The following is a 19,929-nucleotide window of genomic DNA, read 5'->3' as shown; positions in this document are numbered from 1 at the left end:
ATTTGCATATTTACTTAAATATGTATAACGGTATATGATAGACAGACTGTCCGCGGGGATACAGTTAAGGATGAGTAGAAAAAGGAGGAATTCTTCGTTTCCACAACGCCCCCTTTCGGTATGTGAGATATCTAAGAGCCAAAAGTGTGTGTTTGTGTGTGTGTGTGTGTGTGTGTGTGTGTGTGTGTGTGTGTGTGTGTGTGTGTGTGTGTCTGAGTGTGTGTGTGTGTGTATGTGTGTGTGTGTGTGTGTGTGTGTGTGTGTGTGTGTTAGTGTGTGTGTGTGTGTGTGTGTGTGTGTGTGTGTGTCTGAGTGTGTGTGTGTGTGTGTGTGTGTGTGTGTGTCTGAGTGTGTGTGTGTGTGTGTGTGTGTGTGTGTGTGTGTGTGTGTGTGTGTGTGTGAGTGTGTCCGCCTCGTAATGGTAGTTGTAAGTGCAACCCGAGGCTTCAGACATATTTATAAATCAACAAGTGTTCCACGAACTTGAACCCAGTTAAGGTCTTACAATACTCCACCTGGTGACCCTGATTAGACACTTATGCATCCAGCCTGATATTGTGCATCCCCTGACCCTCGTCCTGGTGTTAGTTGCTGTGGGCGTGTCTAACCTACTGTGGGCGTGTCTAACATGATATGGGCGTGTCTAACCTGCGGTGGGCGTGTCTAACCTGATGTGGGCGTGTCTAACCTAATGTAGGCGTGTCTAACCTGCTGTGGGCGTCTCGTCTCACCGGCAGAGGGGGGGGTCTCGTCTCACCGGCAGAGGGGGGGGGTCTCGCGATAATCCACCGCGAGTCCTGGAAGGTCTCTCCTGTCACTCTGCCAGTGTCTCATTCTTTTGAGTCTGTGGCTCTACAACTAAATGGACCTACCCCAACTGTTTTAGTTAATATCTACCGCCCACCCAAACCAAACAAGGATTTCTTTGATGAATTCAACACATTTCTCACCCACATCTGTTCACTCTCATCCAACATAATTCTGTTAGGTGATTTAAATATTCACATGGATAATAGTAATCATGCTCTCACTAAGGACTTCATCTCTTGCCTGGACAGTTTTGGTCTCCAACAATATATTGATTTCCCTACCCATTCTAAAGGTCATATTTTGGACTTGGTCTGTTGCTCAGGTGTCACTCCCCTCAACTGTTCTGCTGTTGACCTCCCCATCTCTGACCACATGCTTGTTTCATTTAACTTAAGTTTGTCTCTATCCAAAACCAAACAGTCACGTACTATGTCCTTCCGCAACATCAGACATAATAATTTAGCAGATCTCATAACAGGCATCGACACTTTCCCCATCATCACCCCCCCATGCACCCCTGATCAGCTCGTCTCTCATTACAATGATGGACTCCAAACTCTGCTGGACTCACTCGCCCCCCTCAAAACCCGGACTGTCTCATTCCCCCATTCTGCCCCCTGGTTTTCCCCTCACCTACGTCTGCTGAAAGCCAAAGGACGTCAGCTGGAGCGGCTTTCAAGAAAAACCGGTCTCACTGTTCACAAACAGATGCACCATGCCCACATCCTCCTTTACAAAGACGCCCTCTCCTCAGCCAAATCCCAATATCTTACAGACAAAATCACTGCTGGTGCTGGGAACACCAGGGCCCTGTTCTCAGTGGTCAACAACTCACTCCGCCCCCCCCCGACTCCCTTCCCCCACACTTCTACTCCACTGACCACTGTAACTCTCTGATGTCATTTTTCAACTCAAAAATAGCCAACATCCACCAACAACTGACCCCTCTTATGTCCAGTTGTCCATCTCCCCTATCTCCCCATCCCCCCTCTCTGTACCTCTCTCCTGCTTCCATCTCCCCTCTGCTGCCGATTTATCTAAACTCATCCGGAAATCCAAGCCATCCACCTGCCAACTTGACCCCCTGCCCTCCTCCCTGGTCATAGCCTCCCTCCCCTCTCTCCTGCCGCTGATAACTACAATCATCCTGAGCTAATTGTTCCTCTTAGCCACTTGTTCCTTGTTTGCGATGTAGGTTTCCCTCCCCTTCTGGTGTTCACTCTATTCAGGCAGATAGCTGAGGAGATGTTGTTGAATGTTGTTGTGTGGGGTTCATAATCAGACACAAACACCTGTGTTCTTTCATAAGGTTCCTGTAGAGTTGCCGTAATAGGAGATTGTGAAGGAGGATCTGAATCCTCAACTAGAGCAACAATTTGTGCAATAGTTAGATGGTCAAAGGTTGTCCCCCACTCACTGGTAGATGCTTCCCCTTCTGATACCCTGGTCTGGCAGTGTCATGAGATGCTTGCCGTTTTGCTGCATATCGCAACATGAGATAACATTTGGCATGTAGTACACACCTGCTGCATGCACATCGGAAGGTTGTGTAACTAATCTACCAAGAAGCTAAAAATGTTTACAGGATTCTGCCCAGCTTTTCAGATTGGAATCAACATTATCTGTTACTGCCTTGTGAAGGTCATCCATACTTGGAAGGTCATCCATACTCCCCCTCACATAGGCTATGACACAATGAATGCCACAGGCTTTGGGTTGACATGATCGAAGCTTTTTAGGACTCACTACTAAGGAGGAGCCAACGTCATATTGTTCGACTCCGGCCGGGGACATATCCTGCATGTCATCCCTCCTCTCTCTCTCACCCATCCTTCCTGTCTAAATCTTCACTGTAACTGTCAATAAAAAGGAAAAATATGAGTGGGACTGCCCCACTCAGAAAAAATAACTTCAAATTGTAACCGTCTTTAAGTTCACGAGGTCTGGCCCTCCCACATGCTCCCCAACATTAAAAATGGGTCAATATTGGATTTTTTATTTTTTATTTTCAATTTCTTTTTTTTCATTTTCGGGGAGCCGCCATCTTGGAAATATGCTAATTAGGCCTCATATAGCCCTAAGGCCCCCAACTAGATGTTCATTTTCTAAATAAGACTTCACGTGACATTGTCGCATGCATCCGTGCCTTGTAATCGCGTGATTGGCTAACAATAGACAACTTATATGTTTGTGATCTTGGTTGCCAGGAATACATACATCAGTACCAGCTTACTGTAATTGATGTCACACACACATTTTCTGCAAGTTTCATAGAGTGTCTCCAGTGACTTCATTAAGGCTGTGACAGGTTATAGTTGTGTTATTTATACATTATGACCACACACACACACACACACACACACACACCCACACACACACACACACACACACACACACACACACACACACACACACACACACACACACACACACACACTCACTCACATACCCACACACAGAAAAACAAATGATCTGTGCTATATAAATATCAAAGGCCATTGTTGCCGTGTCTAAGTTCAGATCAGGACACTGGCTTTTGTTCAAGTTAACATACACACACACACACACACACACACACACACACACACACACACACACACACACACACACACACATTATGGCCTTTGATCAATGCATATTTAAAAGGGAGTAGAAAGCTTGATTTAACTCAAGAAAGTGATACAAATCAATGGGTCTATTTACAGTACAGGATGTGAAATTGAATGTGTGTTTGTAGTAGTACCAGTAGTTGTGTGTGAATGCCTTTTTCAGTTTTCATGTTAAGCTGTTACTACATGTTTTATGTTCACCTTGCCTTTCAAATGCTTCTCTTCAATGGTATCCATTAAAGGGACAATCCATCATTTCTAAACGCCAGCCCAGCCACAAAAAGCTGAGGGATGGGTTTGGAGAAATGTGCCACTCTCAAATTCATAGACGGAACAAATATCTTTCAAGAATCAACATGGGTATATATACATTAATATATCCAAGAAAGGCATCCCAAATGACAGTTTGTGTCTGTAAGAACCCCATTGGAGAGTATTTTCTATGACTGTATGCCAGGATTCTTCACACATCAGTAGCATAACACATTTCAGTCTCACTGCCTTCTCCCTTAGTGTACTGTATATGCCTCAGTGGAATGTTATGGCTCTCTTGCGTTCACATTGGTCTGTGTATCATCCTGGATTCCATGGTCTGATTCGTGCAAATAAGCATGTCCTATCCTTCATATGATTTACATCTGTTAACCTTACACATACTGTATGTTCTGTCATCCCTATAACTTATATAGAATGCAGTAGATGTGGAGGACAACGAGGGAGAGAGAAAGAAGAGCATCAGAATGGCTGTTTTTAAACTACAGAATGTGGAGGACTACTATGAGATCGGAGAAGTGCTGGGCAGGTAAGAGAGTATAATCGTACAGAGTACTACTGTCTCTCCTAAAGACCTCTTCATCCCCACTACCCCCGGTACTGTTTCTCTACTGCAAATAACATTTAAAATGTATGTAAATTAGTTGGTTTTGTTATTGATCTAAATTGAACATCATATGAAATGTTGAACACACTGCTGCACAAAAAGTGTTGAAGTGTTATTAGGATTTAAAAAAATAATAATAATTAAACGCCCCCTTATTAAAAAAACAAAGAAGTAAACTCCAGAGACAAGTGTGTATGTTTAGACAGTTGTTACACTGCTAGGCCACACACATGTCAAATCTTTACTAGGAGGTATGAGTAGAGATGCAGCTACGAAGATGATCCTCAGACTCCTCTTTTTTCTTTTTTTAAAGGAGAGTGGACATCTACCCTCCTTCACTCTTTATGTTTCTTTATTTAGATAGGTAGAAGTTGTAGAGGTGGGGTTACATTGAGAGAGAGAGAGAGAGAGAGAGAGGAGAGAGCTATGACATTCACCACTCTGGCTCTAGACTAACCCTCAGTCCTCACCCAAAATAGTGCTGCTCTTCGTTTGGATCTATACTTGAAAAGTTGAGTGAAGTTAAAGTAGAGATTCTCAGCTTTTATTGAAGTGTTCTGTGGATGTTGCTATCACCATGCAGCCATTACAACACGTTTTAGACATATAGTACCCTATTTAATCCTTTGTATACAAAGTATACAACCCATTAACCACACCAACAGTTGGGTATCCTCTCTGGTGAAGGTCTGCCAGGCCTGTACGTCAGCCATCTTCAGTTGTTTCTTTTGAGGAGGTTTTGCCTTAAGTCTCCTCTTTAGCAAATGCTTCAATGCAAAAGGATTTAAATCGAGATTGACTTGGCCAGTCCCTGAAAAGCTCCCTAGTTGCTATGGCTGTATGTTTTGGGTCATTGTCCTGCTGTATGATGAATGTCCATCTAATGAGTTTGGAGGCATTGGCTCGTTCTTGGGCTGAAGAAATTTTTCTGTACACTGGGGTTAGCTTAGCGGTTACGTCATCAATGAAGACAATTATTCAGGTCTATTGGAGGCCATCTATGGCTAAGCCATAACACCCCCTCCACCATATTTCACAGATGAGGTGTTATGCTGTGGATGTTGGGCAGTTCCCTTTTTTCTCCACACTTTACTCCATCATTCTGGTACATGTTAATCTTTCTCTCATCTTTTTCCAGATGTCTGCAGGCTCTTTAGGTATTTTTTTGCAAACCATAATCCTGTTTTTGTGGTTTGTGTCTTGCAATGTCGCCTCTAGTTCTGCTAGTGAAGTTCAGGTTTTTCTTGTGGTGCACATTATTCGGTCATCCACTGTAGAAGCCTTCCTTGGCCTACCAGTTGCATTTGCATTTGAGGTTTTGGTTATGTTTCTTCTAGATTCTTTTCTGATATTTCAGCCTCATAAACGCTTCTGTTATGTCCCCAAATAATATCCAGGGGACGCGGCAAGTAATAATGAAATGAACCGGAGGACAAAGAGGCGGACAGGAGAATATAAATAAACCAAGAATCTATTGTATAACTTAAAAATAAACAGTTTTCAGAAAAACACTTAACTGAAAACTACTTTCAAAAACAGGGAGAAAATGATAGATTGTTTAACAAGGTAGAAGCCAATTAAAGTGGCCAAACACAATACTAACAGACACACTCCGTCTAAAAAATGAGTCACGGTTACTGACGCCAGTACACGCTACAAATTGTAGCAACACACAGAAATTCACTACAGTAGTAGCTTTAGCTGTCTAGCAACCAACACACAGGAACATACTACAGTAGTATCTGTCTAGCAACCAACACACAGTTGCCCACTGGCACCATCTGTTAGTTCCACCTGTCCTTTATCCTCCATCCTTGATGAGCAAGTGAATACAGGTGTGCTCCCTTATGCCATCACCATGGCGATAGGAAGGGGGAAGGACAATAACCTGGGGAGAGACACAGTGAATAACAGAAACACACACACACAACCACATTACGACAGTAAACACACACACACACACACACAACCACACACACAACCACACTATGGCTGTAACAGCTTCCTTCATTTGTATTGATGTCTCTTTGGTCCTCATGTTGACAGACACCAATAGCAGACTCCAAAGGCAAACGCAAAGCTTAGAATCAATTGACATTGAGAGCTCTCTTATAACTGCAAAATTATGTGACGTAACACACCAGAAACACCTGTCAAGCCAATTGTCCCATCACTTTAGGGTACCCTGAAAAAGGGGGACTATGGAGAAAAGTGTTGTAATTTCTGAATGGTGCACCCAATATGTACAAAATACCATCATTGATTTCAAAACCACATTTTTGGAGTGTAGAGGCAAAAGAAGATATGCATGTGTATATATATATGTATCCAATATGTACAAAATACCATAAAATAAAAGCTGATAATCTCTACAAATGTAATTGTTTGATTTCAAAGCCAAACCTTCAAAGGCAAAAGAAGAAAAAATGCTTCACTGTCCCACTACTTATGCAGGGCACTGTACGTACATATTTGACCCAGAGCAGTACCAACATGAAACCTGGGTGCCTGTCCTATATAGTTTTCTCTCCTTATCTGAACTTGATTTGAGCTTGGTACAATGGAACTAACGGGAATAGTCTGAAAAGTGCAAGCCCGCCCATCTACCACTCCAGGCAGGCTCAATCAAACCAAAGTATTCCAGAAAATAAACCAAAGAAACCCATGTTTCCCACACCTCTCCCTCCCCATAGTGGTAACTTTGGGCAGGTGCGGGCGGTGCGGGAGCGCTCCTCGGGAGTCCGCTGGGCCGGGAAATTCCTGAAGCTGCGGAGGAGCGCCAGCAGCCAGCTGGGTATGGAGAGGAGGGACGTGGAGAGAGAGGTGGAGATCCTGCAGGCGCTGCAGCACGCCAACGTCATGGCGCTAAGGGACGTGTTCGAGAGCCGCGCCGAGGTGGTGCTCATCGTGGAGCTGTGAGTATAGGATGGCGGGATGGAGAAAAGGAGATGGAGGATGGGGAGGAGAGGGTGTTGGGTGGAAAGAGTGAGGTGTTTGAGAGGAGGTGTTCATTCACAGCTTATTGTGGAGCTGTGAATGAAGTGGGATGTGATGAAGGGATGGAGAAGGAGGCACGAAGTGCTGCAACATGTCAACGTTATGGCAACAAAGCCCAACTTCTGTATCCACTGCGTGTTAGGAGCCTGTCTAGAAGCCTGTCTAGGAGCCTGTCTGTCTTTCTCTCTGCCTGTCCGATTATGGGATCTGTCTATCTGGCCCAATTGTTTAAAACTTTTGATCTGGATTCCGATTCTTTGATCCAGGATTGATCCAGGATCAGATCTTTTTTCTTTCTTTTTTTTTCTGATCAGGATCAGCCAGCTCGATTTGATCCTCGATCAGAGAAAAGAATCGGGATCAATCTGATCCAGATTAAGTTTTGAACAACTGGTTAAGGTTACTCCCTTAGATTAGATTAGAAAAGAAAAGATTAGAAAAGAAAAAAATAGGAAAATGTAGGCAATGAAAAATTAAAAGGGCAAAGACCATAGGGAGTTAGAGAGACTTTGTAGGAAAGAAAGAGATAAAACTAGACTGGTGTTACTTCCAAGTGATGTTAGTCTAGAAGGAAAACTGATATGGGGCGAAAGTGAGACTCTGGATCAGAACAAAGCTGGATGACGTGTTTGGTACAGTGACAGGGTCTGTCTCTGTTGTGACGTGTGTGTGTGTGTGTGTGTGTGTGTGTGTGTGTGTGTGTGTGTGTGTGTTTTGTGGTGGTCTGTTGTATATCGCATGGGTGTCAGACATGATTGCTCATAATGTGCAGATGCAATCATGCCGTGTCACATGTGTGTGCCTGTCTGTGTGACGTGTGTCTGTGTGTCTGCCCCCTCAGGACACAGTGGGTATGATAGAAAACATTGTGTGGATCACCTCACCTATCCTGTGTAATAGGAAGACAACGAGAATCAACTATCATTACTACCTCTAATCTTAACAGCCAGACACTGGCTCCCTATGGCCCCACCCACTTCCTATACATATAGCAGCAATGCAGAGATCCACACATGTGTGAGACATACACACACACACACACACACACACACACACACACACACACACATAGGGTCACAAATGCAATCTAATGTAATCAGAATAAGTGTGCCGACTGAGGTTGTTTCTGTGCGTGTGTGTGTGTGTGTGTGTGTGTGTGTGTGTGTGTGTGAGATTGAGGGAGTGAGGGAGTGAGTTTGTGCCTTTGTGCTGGTTCAGTACTTGTCTGAGCTGTTAATGGAGCGGCCTGTATAGACAGACAGAACTATTGACTTTCCTTGTAATCAGTAAGCAGCACTAATACAATCAACTTCCCATATTTTCTCTCTCTCTCTCTCTCTCTCTCTCTCTCTCTCTCTCTCTCTCTCTCTCTCCCTCTCTCTCTTTGTCACCCTCACCTTCCCCTCTCCTTCCCTCACTACGCCCCCTCCCTCCTCTCCATGCCACAGTATCAGCGGAGGGGAGCTGTTAGACTTCATAGTGGCGAAAGGGAACCTGTCAGAGGAAGAGGCCATCGAGCTCCTCAAGCAGATCCTGAAGGGAGTGGGCTTCATGCACAGCAAACGCATCGCCCACTTTGACCTCAAGGTGAGAGGGGGACACACAGGGGGCGCATGGTCCTCACTTCCTCTGTCCTCACATCTGTCCTCACACCCTCTGTCCTCACACCCTCTGTCCTCACACCCTCTGTCCTCACATCCAAATCACGATCAAATAAAGAGTCACTAGAATGGGGGAAATGTGCTTTTAGTAAAGAAAATGTAGTGATGAACATGGGCAGGAAATAAATCAGCAAGAGAAAAGGAGCACAACAAGGAGCATTCGAGAAAGTAAATGTTTTCAACATATCAAAAGCAAAGGTAAGTAGTATAAAGTATAAAGTAAACACACAGAGTAAAAAACAAATAAAGACCAATAACAATACTACTACGTAGTAGGAACACTAATAATAATAATAATAATCACCCCATCTGCTCGTACCCTCCCACCCCTCTTGGCAGTTATATTATGATCCAATCCTTTTGAGAAGGGAGCGAAGACAGACAATTGGGACGCAATCACAGAAAAAGGGGAGATTTAATGGGTGTAGAAATTAGAGGTATTATAGACAAATGGGAAGGTGGTTCCCCCTATCTGGTGTGACCTACTAGGTTCAAATCATGGTCTTGTAGCTGGTGTGACCTACTAGGTTCAAACCGTGGTCTTCCATTAGACTGTGTTAGCCCGTGGAGCTAAAGCCCAGGCATTAGTTCTGGGAGCTAATGCAAGTCTTCGGATCTCAGGCAAGGTCCGTTATTATCATCCTACTGTGCTGTGGTACTGTACTGTGGTTCACTGAACCACCTCCACTACATGTTTATTAAACTTCGGACACTCTTCTGACACCTTGATATTTTACATTGTTGAACGCTTCACGTAAGTAACAAGTGTTTCTCCTCTCTGTTCAGCCAGAGAATATCATGCTGGCTGATAAGACAGTGCCACACCCCCACATCAAAATCATTGATTTTGGGCTGGCCCACCGCTTCACACCGGGGGAGGAGTACAGAAGTCTCTGTGGTACCCCGCAGTACATTGGTAAGTGGAACAACCCACATTCTCACAATGGTCACATGAACAATTAGAAGTCTATGTCTGATGTGGGTGTTTTCAGTGGTCTTAGAACATTTAATTGTGTACGTACGGTATGTGTGATTGAGGAGCATGCGAGCGTGTATGTTTGATGTGTCTACTGGCTTTTGTGTCTTTCTTTCTGTCTGTCTGTCGGGCCTTATAGGATGACAGTTACAATATTAATTTTAATTAATTTTGACATTTAGCAGACGCTTTTAATCCAAAGCGATTTACAATTACGGTACGAATTACAGGGACATTCCCCCTGGAGTAACTGAGGGCAAAGTGCCTTACTCAAGGGCACACTAGTAGTGGTGTGGCTTCAGGCGGGATTTGAACTCACAACCTTCCGGTCACAAGTCCAACTCACTATCCACTAGACCACCACTACCCCAATATGCGGTTGGCAAAGACATTTTGGCAATGTATTGTCAATAGCAAAGCATATCTACTATAGATAGATAGATAGATAGATAGATAGATAGATAGATAGATAGATGGTTGAGAGGTTGAGAGTGGTATAGTTGGGTGTTGAAGTGGTTGAGAGTGGCTTCAGTGGGGTAGAACTGGTAGCCAAGAGAGTGCATTGTTGAGTAATCAGAATGTGTTCTGCAGGTTTCCTGTTGTTTTTATATAAGAGTCCGGAAAGTTCCACGGCAGTTGCAGTAACAAAAGGGCTCTAGGAATGTTGGCCTAAAATCAACATTCCACCATGTTAACCAGATGAGACGATTTGGGGCTACAGAAAGCATGTTGAAGAACAATATGTGGACTTGTTTAAGCAATCTCTCTTTATGTCTATCTGTCAGTCTTTATTTAGCTTGAACCTTGCGAAACCTGCGCAGGTTGTCATGGAGACAACAAACGGGTAGTGGTGGTGGTTATGGACAGGATGTGACGTCAGAGCGTGCGGTGTGGGAGCAGGGGGTAGTGAGAGAAGGCTTCTGGCTAGGTGAGAAGTTTACATAGGCCCAGCAGGAAATGCAGGGGGGAACATGTTACAACTGAGTCACAGAAACACTGTAACAATTCTGCAGTAGAATGAACCCATATCTCTCTATCTATTTGTCTGTCTTGTGTGCAATATTGTGCAATAGACATGTGTGTGCATCTTACAGTGTTACTCAAATACAATGAGCTGCTGTATCTTTTAGCACCTACCATTTCTACACAGTTTTATATGACAACAATATCATTTGTCCAGAAATATTCGTTTCTAATATCAGAGTTGAAAACAAGTAATTTCTCCATGCGTGTTTCTCTAAATGGTACACATACAGGGCTCAGCCACAGGGGAAGGTCCAGGACACCTGACAGTCTGGTCTTTTAGAAAGGCATTTGATGCAAATCTAGGTTATATTATATTATACAACAGTTAGTTCCGACCAAGTCATTTGATTGGATTTGATTGGACAAGAGGCATTCCATGAGTGCTGATATACAGTATAACAGCACTGGGACTTTATGTATCACTCCGCCGCACAGATGTTCTACTAAATGACCGTTAATTAGACTACATTGTTTGTGTTCAGGTTACTAGGCAACAGTCCATTTGAAGTTCAGTTGCGGGACTATTTTTTGTTTATTTTTATGATTAAATAAACAAACAAATCATAATCTGTTGTCGCTTATTACTGTTAACTAATAAATGGCGCTGTAGAACTGTTGTATAAAAGCAATATCACACTCAAGGTCGTGCTGTTATACTGAATATCAGCGCGGCTGTGATTGCCTGCGGCCTCGTACCTATGACCGAATCACAGCTCACAGCACTTACTTGTTCTGTGTTCATATTATGGCCATCTGACTCCACAGGCTGGGGTGTGTTATTTGGCATCAATGGAGGCTTCTTCAAAACTTTAATTTCTCCCAGGAAAATGTGGTTGCTAGCTATGGTATCAGGTCCCTCCCTGGCAGCTCTACTGTAGCCTACAGACACTGTCAGTGCCTTACAGAACCAATGCTTTTTACAAAATGATGTGCTTACCAAACTGTACACAGTGAGGGTGACTTTCGGCCTTGTTTAACTGCATGACCGACACTCATGTTGCAGAGTAGATTGTTTTAATTTCTCTTCATCTCTTGGTTCTTAATCCTGCCCTCTCCATTATCACCAGTATTACAGTATTGCTCTGTATTGGGTATTGGGTATGATTATGTGTGTTAGACTTTTAATGGTCCATTATCATCATTTTTGCACAGATTTGGGAAACTAAGGTTCTGTGTAGGGGTGGGCATCGACGATCGATAATTGATCGATAAGGATCTAATTTTTATTTTTTTTGTGATCGACCAAATGTTTTATTTTGTGATCGACCAAGATCCTTATCGATCAATTATCGATCGTCGATGCCCACCCCTAGTTCTGTGTACTAAAACGAACAAATACAAGAGAGGGACGAGTCAACAACACATTTTAAGTATGATTTGTCAGAATATGAACTTTTACAACTAGTGCACAGATAAATGTGCAATGAATGAATAATGACATTTCTGCTATTTCACTCCTCCCCCCATCCTCACTCCCTCCCAGCCCCTGAGGTGATCAACTATGAACCCCTGAGTGAGGCCGCTGACATGTGGTAAACCATTTTACATGTTACTATGAGCAAATAGGTGCATTATACTGACAAATTAAACTATATTAATTTTCATTTGTATCTTAAGTTGTTCATAAGACAAAGAGGGATACCATAGGCCCTAACACTCCTGGATTAACCATGCAGTAGTCATAGTTGTGGTAGGCTAGATGTAGTTCTTCTTGTTTTGAATACAGTCTTTCATTACTCTTTGTATCTCTTGTCTATACAGGAGTATTGGCGTCATAACCTACATATTGTGAGTATCCAAAGATAAGCTGACAGGTTGAACTTCACTGTGGATGCAGTATTACAGTGTTAGCTAGTATCTAGCTCCCTAATGTCTCCCTAACACCACCCTATTTTACAGGTTGAGTGGCATGTCCCCTTTTCAAGGAGATAATGATGATGAGACACTACTGAAGGTTGTGGGGATGATCTACGAGTTTGAGGAGAACTATTTCAGCCAGACCAGTGTCATGGCCAAAGACTTTATTGAAAAACTGCTGGTTAAAGACCCAATGTAATCAAACAATCTATTACTCATATTTTGATATAATTTATATGTGACACGGTCCGGTCATTTGGGCCGCAAGTCGGCAACCAATCAAAATGTTCCGACTTTTATTTTGAAACACGGAAATACTTTTCAAAGTTTTTGAAAATCACAACACGAACTCGCTAGTCAAGCCAAAATACTGCAATGCAATGGATTCGGTGAGTAATTCCCACTACTACCTAGTTAACTATAACACTACTTTACATTGTCAGCAGGCTCACAAAACAAGCTGTGTTAGTTGATAAGCGAGTGTGTCATTATAAAAAATGTGTTAACATGTTTCGAAAGAAAAGTCCGAACATCAAATCAGATGCTGACTTGCGGACTGATTGACCAGACCGTGTCACATATGATTACAATACATTTGTTGATTAATATCAGTACACATCTGTATGGTACTAGTAATTCTGTGATTATCTCCTCAAACAGAGAGAGAATGACAGCAGAGGAATGTCTACTACACCCTTGGATCAAGGTGAGAGAATAGAGTGTGTGAATGTGATACAATAATGCACAATTAGTTGGAACACGGTGAAGAGACTAAGTATGGGCCATGTGTTTACTCTCTGTATAGTCTCTGCAAAATGGCTGCATCATATTATTAAATATATTAAATGATATGATATTCCCTTGTGCTTTGGCACAACCTCACCACAGCCTAACTTCAAGGTTCAACTGTGTTTGCTGGGTATAGCCAATATTTTCTCCATGTAGTTGAGTAATAGAATTCGTTTGGAATTGTGGATTTATTTTGTCCGATTTTTTTTTTAAAGAAAAAAACGAAAAATGCTATGTGACTCATCTGGTGTTGGGTTTGTGTGCTACGTTGTAGGACTCTTGCCTTCATCCCCCCCAAGAGGCCCCAGTGGGACGTCACTCACCGCCTGGCCCTCTTCCCCTGATGAATGACATGCCATCTCCTCCCGGTGTAGTCTTCCCTCCTATACCGGTCCGACTGCGCCACCATGCTCTTTGTGGCAATACAACACCCATAGGTGGAAGTCACATGGGCTCCTCTCACATGGGCTCCCTAACCCTCATGTCTGGCTTCCCAGCCGGCCGGCCTTCCCCCCCTCCACGCCCGTTGCCTAAGCGCCCCGGCCCTTGCCTTCCAGATCCGGGTAATCTTGAATGTCTCGAACCAGAGCTAATAAAGGCAGTGCTTCTCATGAAAAGTTTACAGGAAGAAGAGCGGGTACTGGAAGGATTAAGGAGGATGATGGAAGAGGATACTAAAGAGGAGGACCACATAAAGGTTGTTAAGAGAGAAAACCTTTTCAATCAAAAAGAAGCAACATTAATGAAAGAAGAGGAGAAAAGGAAAGAAAGAGAGAAAAAGAAGAATGAGATACTTCTACAGTTAAGGAGGGGTAGAAAAAGGAGGAATTCTTCGTTTCCACGACGCCCCCTTTCGGTATGTTAGCTTTGTCTTCTCTTTCCATTTATTTATTAATATCTAATGTATCTTTTAATGTTAGTTGATGAATCTATATATTTGTATATATTTGCATATTTACTTAAATCGTATAGTATTTTTTCTATTATTTAGTTATTTTGTTTATCTTTGTGGACTGTATGGCTTATTCTTGTTTTATTATGTCGTTTATATTATTGCTATTGTGTTTTATTGATTACTATTGTTTGTTTGGTTTTTTTCATGCTGTGTGGATATTTTAAAGCACTTCGGGCCGGTTTCAGAGACAAGGCTTAAGCCTAGTCCTGGACTAAATCACACTTTCAATGTAAAATCTCCATTGAAGATGTTGTTTAGTCTAGGATTAGGCTTAAGCCTTGTCTGTGAAACCGGCTCTTCGAGTTGCAAAGTTTGCAGGAAAAGTGCTTTTCAAATAAATATTATTATTATTATTATTATTATTATTATTATTATTATTATTATTATTATTATGCCAATGCTATGACACTAAGGTACCCAGCAAACACAGCCAAGTTGTTGCCTGTGTGTTAACCTCCTGTGAGGTTGCAACGTTGTTAGAAGGTAGCCAATGAAATGCTACTTTAATACTACTGAGGGTCGCGACAACGTAACTGCGGAGCCTTTAGCCTTTAGCCCATCTGGTAGGTGCCTTCCAACATGTTGCCACACTACAGCCGACTATTCCGAGAATGTTGTCCACAACCTCACCACAGCCTAACTTCAAGGTTCAACTGTGTTTGCTGGGTATAGCCAATATTTTCTCCATATAGTTGAGTAATAGAATTCGTTTGGAATTGTGGATTTATTTTGTCAGATTTTGTTTTTTAAAGAAAAAAACGAAAAATGCTATGTGACTCATCTGGTGTTGGGTTTGTGTGCTACGTTGTAGGACTCTTGCCTTCATCCCCCCCAAGAAGCCCCAGTGGGACGTCACTCACCGCCTGGCCCTCTTCCCCTGATGAATGACATGCCATCTCCTCCCGGTGTAGTCTTCCCTCCTATACCGGTCCGACTGCGCCACCATGCTCTTTGTGGCAATACAACACCCATAGGTGGAAGTCACATGGGCTCCTCTCACATGGGCTCCCTAACCCTCATGTCTGGCTTCCCAGCCGGCCGGCCTTCCCCCCCTCCACGCCCGTTGCCTAAGCGCCCCGGCCCTTGCCTTCCAGATCCGGGTAATCTTGAATGTCTCGAACCAGAGCTAATAAAGGCAGTGCTTCTCATGAAAAGTTTACAGGAAGAAGAGAGGGTACTGGAAGGATTAAGTAGGATGCTGGAAGAGGATACTAAAGAGGAGGACCACATAAAGGTTGTTAAGAGAGAAAACCTTTTCAATCAAAAAGAAGCAACATTAATGAAAGAAGAGGAGAAAAGGAAAGAAAGAGAGAAAAAGAAGAATGAGATACTTCTACAGTTAAGGAGGGGTAGAAAAAGGAGGAATTCTTCGTTTCCACGACGCCCCCTTTCGGTATGTTAGCTTTGTCTTCTCTTTCCATTTAATAATAATAATAATATCTTATATCTAATAATGTTATTTATGTTAATATTATTAATATCTAATGTATATTTTAATGTTAGTTGATGAATCTATATATTTGTATATATTTGCATATTTACTTAAATCGTATAGTATTTTTTATATTATTTAGTTATTTTGTTTATCTTTGTGGACTGTATGGCTTATTCTTGTTTTATTATGTAGTTTATATTATTGCTATTGTGTTTTATTGATTACTATTGTTTTTTTAGTTTTTTTTATGCTGTGTGGATATTTTAAAGCACTTCGAGTTGCAAAGTTTGCAGGAAAAGTGCTTTTCAAATAAATATTATTATTATTATTATTATTATTATTATTATTATTATTATTATTATTATTATTATTATTATTATTATTATGCCAATGCTATGACACTAAGGTACCCAGCAAACACAGCCAAGTTGTTGCCTGTGTGTTAACCTCCTGTGAGGTTGCAACGTTGTTAGAAGGTAGCCAATGAAATGCTACTTTAATACTACTAAGGGTCGCGACAACGTAACTGCGGAGCCTTTAGCCTTTAGCCCATCTGGTAGGTGCCTTCCAACATGTTGCCACACTACAGCCGACTATTCCGAGAATGTTGTCCACAACCTCACCACAGCCTAACTTCAAGGTTCAACTGTGTTTGCTGGGTATAGCCAATATTTTCTCCATGTAGTTGAGTAATAGAATTCGTTTGGAATTGTGGATTTATTTTGTCAGATTATTTTTTTTAAAGAAAAAAACGAAAAATGCTATGTGACTCATCTGGTGTTGGGTTTGTGTGCTACGTTGTAGGATTCTTGCCTTCATCCCCCCCAAGAGGCCCCAGTGGGACGTCACTCACCGCCTGGCCCTCTTCCCCTGATGAATGACATGCCATCTCCTCCCGGTGTAGTCTTCCCTCCTATACAGGTCCGACTGCGCCACCATGCTCTTTGTGGCAATACAACACCCATAGGTGGAAGTCACATGGGCTTTAAAGAAAAAAACGAAAAATGCTATGTGACTCATCTGGTGTTGGGTTTGTGTGCTACGTTGTAAGGCTGTGTTTGGAATGGCATACTAGCATACTACTCATACTAGATTTTAGTATGCCAGAGCGTTCACACTGTACAGTATGCGAGATCTGACTAGCTAAAATGTTTATGAGTAGTATGTAAAAAAATCTGTAAATCTTTTTACAACTTGTTTAGCTATTAAGTTCTGACTATGTCGAAGTAGTATCTACGGGTATCTACGGTAACTAAGGTAACGTCAGATCAGATACATACATCACATTTTTGGAATATATGGTTACTTTCTCACCTGAAAACATATTAAAACTTCATAAAATGACATGTTAACACTTGTAGAACCAAAATTACAGCTTTTAGCCAATATTTGTTTAAATAGAGGATTTAAAATCCCCGCTCCTGGACCTGCGAAATGCATTCTGGGATGCAGTATGCATACTGCAGTGTAAACGGTTGGCTGGTATTGGCATACTTATTATGAATTTAGTAGGCAGTATACAGTATATACTCATTGAGTATGCTAGTATGCAGTATGCTAGTATGCCATTTCGAACACAGCCTAAGCCTTAGTGCTTTTTCTTTCCACAGAGAATTGACTCTTGCCTTCATCCCCCCCAAGAGGCCCCAGTGGGACGTCACTCACCGCCTGGCAAAGAAAAGAAAGAGATTGAAAAGGAGGAGAAACGTCGACAGAAGGAGGAGAAACTGAAATCAGAGGAGGCAAAAAAGCAAGCGAAAGTGAAGTTGGAGGAAGAAAAAAAGCAACAGAAAGAGAATAAGAAAAAGCAAGAGAAGGAGAAGAAAGAGAAAGAGAAGAGCCTTGAGCAAAAAAAGAAAGAGATTGAAAAGGAGGAGAAACGTCGACAGAAGGAGGAGAAACTGAAATCAGAGGAGGCAAAAAAGCAAGCGAAAGTGAAGTTGGAGGAAGAAAAAAAGCAACAGAAAGAGAATAACAAAAAGCAAGAGAAAGAGAAGAAAGAGAAAGAGAAGGAAGAGAAGATTAGACTAGAGGAGGAAAAAAAGAACGCAAAAGAGAGAATAAAGAAACTTGAAAATGAGAATAAGGAGAAGGAAAAGGAAAATAAAAGGTTTGCAGAAGAAGAGAAAAGGAGACTAAAGACGGAAAAGAAAATACAGAAGAAGGACAAGAAAAAGAAAGAGAAGGAACAAAAGAGAAGGGGGGAGAGGGTGGTGGGCTGATAGGCACCCCTCTCAGGGTGCTGGGGTAGTGGAGGGCAGAGGGGAGGGTGGTGGAGAGGGGAGGGTGGTGGGGGGAGAGGGGAGGGTGGTGGAGGGAGAGGGGAGGGTGGTGGGGGGAGAAAGGGGGGTGGTGGGGGGAGAGGGGAGGGTGGTGGAGGGAGAGGGGAGAGTGGTGGGGGGAGAGGGGAGGGTGGGGGGATGGCTCCATCTCTTCCTAGCATCGCCATAATGATGTTCTCATGTGGTGTGTGGTGTGTGTGTGTGTGTGTGTGTGTGTGTGTGTGTGTGTATTAGTGGTAGAAATGGAGGCGTTTCGCCTGGACAGGCACACAAAATCAAAGTGCATTATCGGTTCAGGAGAAGATATAGATTTTTTACCTGGGTTGTTTCCTGTGTTCCCCAGACCTTTTAAAGACTGGTAGTAATGATGTGTGAATGGCACTAGAGTACCAGAGTACTAGACTATCAACGGAAGATAAAACAGTATCAGGAGAGGAGACAGGAGAAGAAGCAAGAGAAAGAGAAATGGGAGGAACAGAAAAAAATTGCTAAAATTGAACTTGCGATGCAAAAAATAAAGGAGGCCGATATGAAAATAAAAGACTGGGAGGAGCAACAGAGAAAGAGAGAAAATGAGAAGGAGAAGGACGAAAAGAAACGTGCATTAGAGGAAAAGGAGGCAGAAGAGAGAAATGAGAAGCAGGACAGACCAAAAACAACGTCAAAGGAGCTACTCAGAGAGAAGATGGCAGAGACCTATGAAAGGGCAAGACTCAAAGCCAAAGAGGAGAGTGAAGATGTGAAACAACACTGATAGTCCGGGAGCCAAAGCTTTTTTTTTTTTTTTTTTTTTGGATGAACCTTGTTTTGTCAGGTAAAGTTTTTTTTCTCTGCTGTTTCTTGTTGCTTGGGGGTACCTCTTCAACATACAGGAAGGTGCCCTGTGATAGCCCTTGTGCATTTCAGATATTAACCCCTTCATGCCCGAAATGCCAAATATTCATGCAAAATACTCAAATCAAATGCATCAAATTTATGTTCACTCATGTTTACTCATACTCATGTATGTACAATGTATTTTTTGTGTTACTATTCATTAATTTGAAAGATTTTTTTTAAGTAAGTAAGTAAGTAAAGCTTTATTTATATGGCACCTTTCATACAAGAAATGCAGCTCAAAGTGCTTTACAACAGGAATAAGAACATATTGGTCGAGGACTTGCTGGAACGGTGCATCCACATTACCAATGGCTGATAGTTCGTACTCAGCTTTCAGGACTTTGATGACAGAGCCTTTTCCCAACCCATAGTAAGACGCTACGGTGTTGCATCCCGATATGGCATTACATTCATACATGGACTGATGAAAGGTTCTTGACAATTTCTTGTGAATGCTTGGCAAGTGTCGACTTGATTTAGTATAATAGTGGTCCACTGTTGCCCTTTCCTTGCGGGGGGATTCCATGATGAGTGGTACATCCAGCCCTGCCTGAAGGTGATGGTGAAGGAGGAGGACAAACACGTCTGTGTGGTCAGAAACCACAGAGATTTGAGGGGCTTCTCCAGCACACATCAGGACTTGTTGGACAATGATGGTGTCAGCTTCTTCCTGCTGATCTTCTTGATCATAGTGGTTCCTTCTTTCTTCCATCTTGATCTCGATGGGGCATGGGTCCTCCCCTGTCACCACCAACTTGTGTTTGTTGGTGCTC

At 42.5% G+C, this 19,929-nt stretch overlaps 1 protein-coding gene across 1 annotated transcript in view; it reads left to right on the top strand.

Annotated features, from left to right (window-relative positions):
• Nucleotides 1–16,869, top strand: part of LOC308166216 (death-associated protein kinase 2-like) — a gene marked incomplete at its 3' end in the record, with an annotated part of 351,334 nt that extends 334,465 nt beyond the window's left edge. Inside the window, exons 2-12 of the mRNA XM_080540480.1 lie at nt 4,159–4,221; nt 6,993–7,214; nt 8,745–8,883; nt 9,744–9,873; nt 12,443–12,491; nt 12,721–12,747; nt 12,859–13,011; nt 13,477–13,522; nt 14,103–14,168; nt 15,595–15,660; nt 16,825–16,869. Coding sequence (XP_080396606.1) covers nt 4,160–4,221; nt 6,993–7,214; nt 8,745–8,883; nt 9,744–9,873; nt 12,443–12,491; nt 12,721–12,747; nt 12,859–13,011; nt 13,477–13,522; nt 14,103–14,168; nt 15,595–15,660; nt 16,825–16,869 — 1,005 coding nt within the window. The 5' untranslated portion in view covers nt 4,159. The remainder of the gene's footprint in view (nt 1–4,158; nt 4,222–6,992; nt 7,215–8,744; nt 8,884–9,743; nt 9,874–12,442; nt 12,492–12,720; nt 12,748–12,858; nt 13,012–13,476; nt 13,523–14,102; nt 14,169–15,594; nt 15,661–16,824) is intronic.
• Nucleotides 16,870–19,929: the final 3,060 nt, after the last annotated feature.

The sequence above is a fragment of the Nansenia antarctica genome (assembly GCF_963989245.1).
Source record: "Nansenia antarctica genome assembly, chromosome: 10".
Lineage (NCBI taxonomy): Eukaryota > Metazoa > Chordata > Actinopteri > Argentiniformes > Microstomatidae > Nansenia > Nansenia antarctica.
The sequence above is the reverse complement of the archived record's forward strand: the minus strand, read 5'-3'. Positions and strand labels throughout refer to the sequence as shown.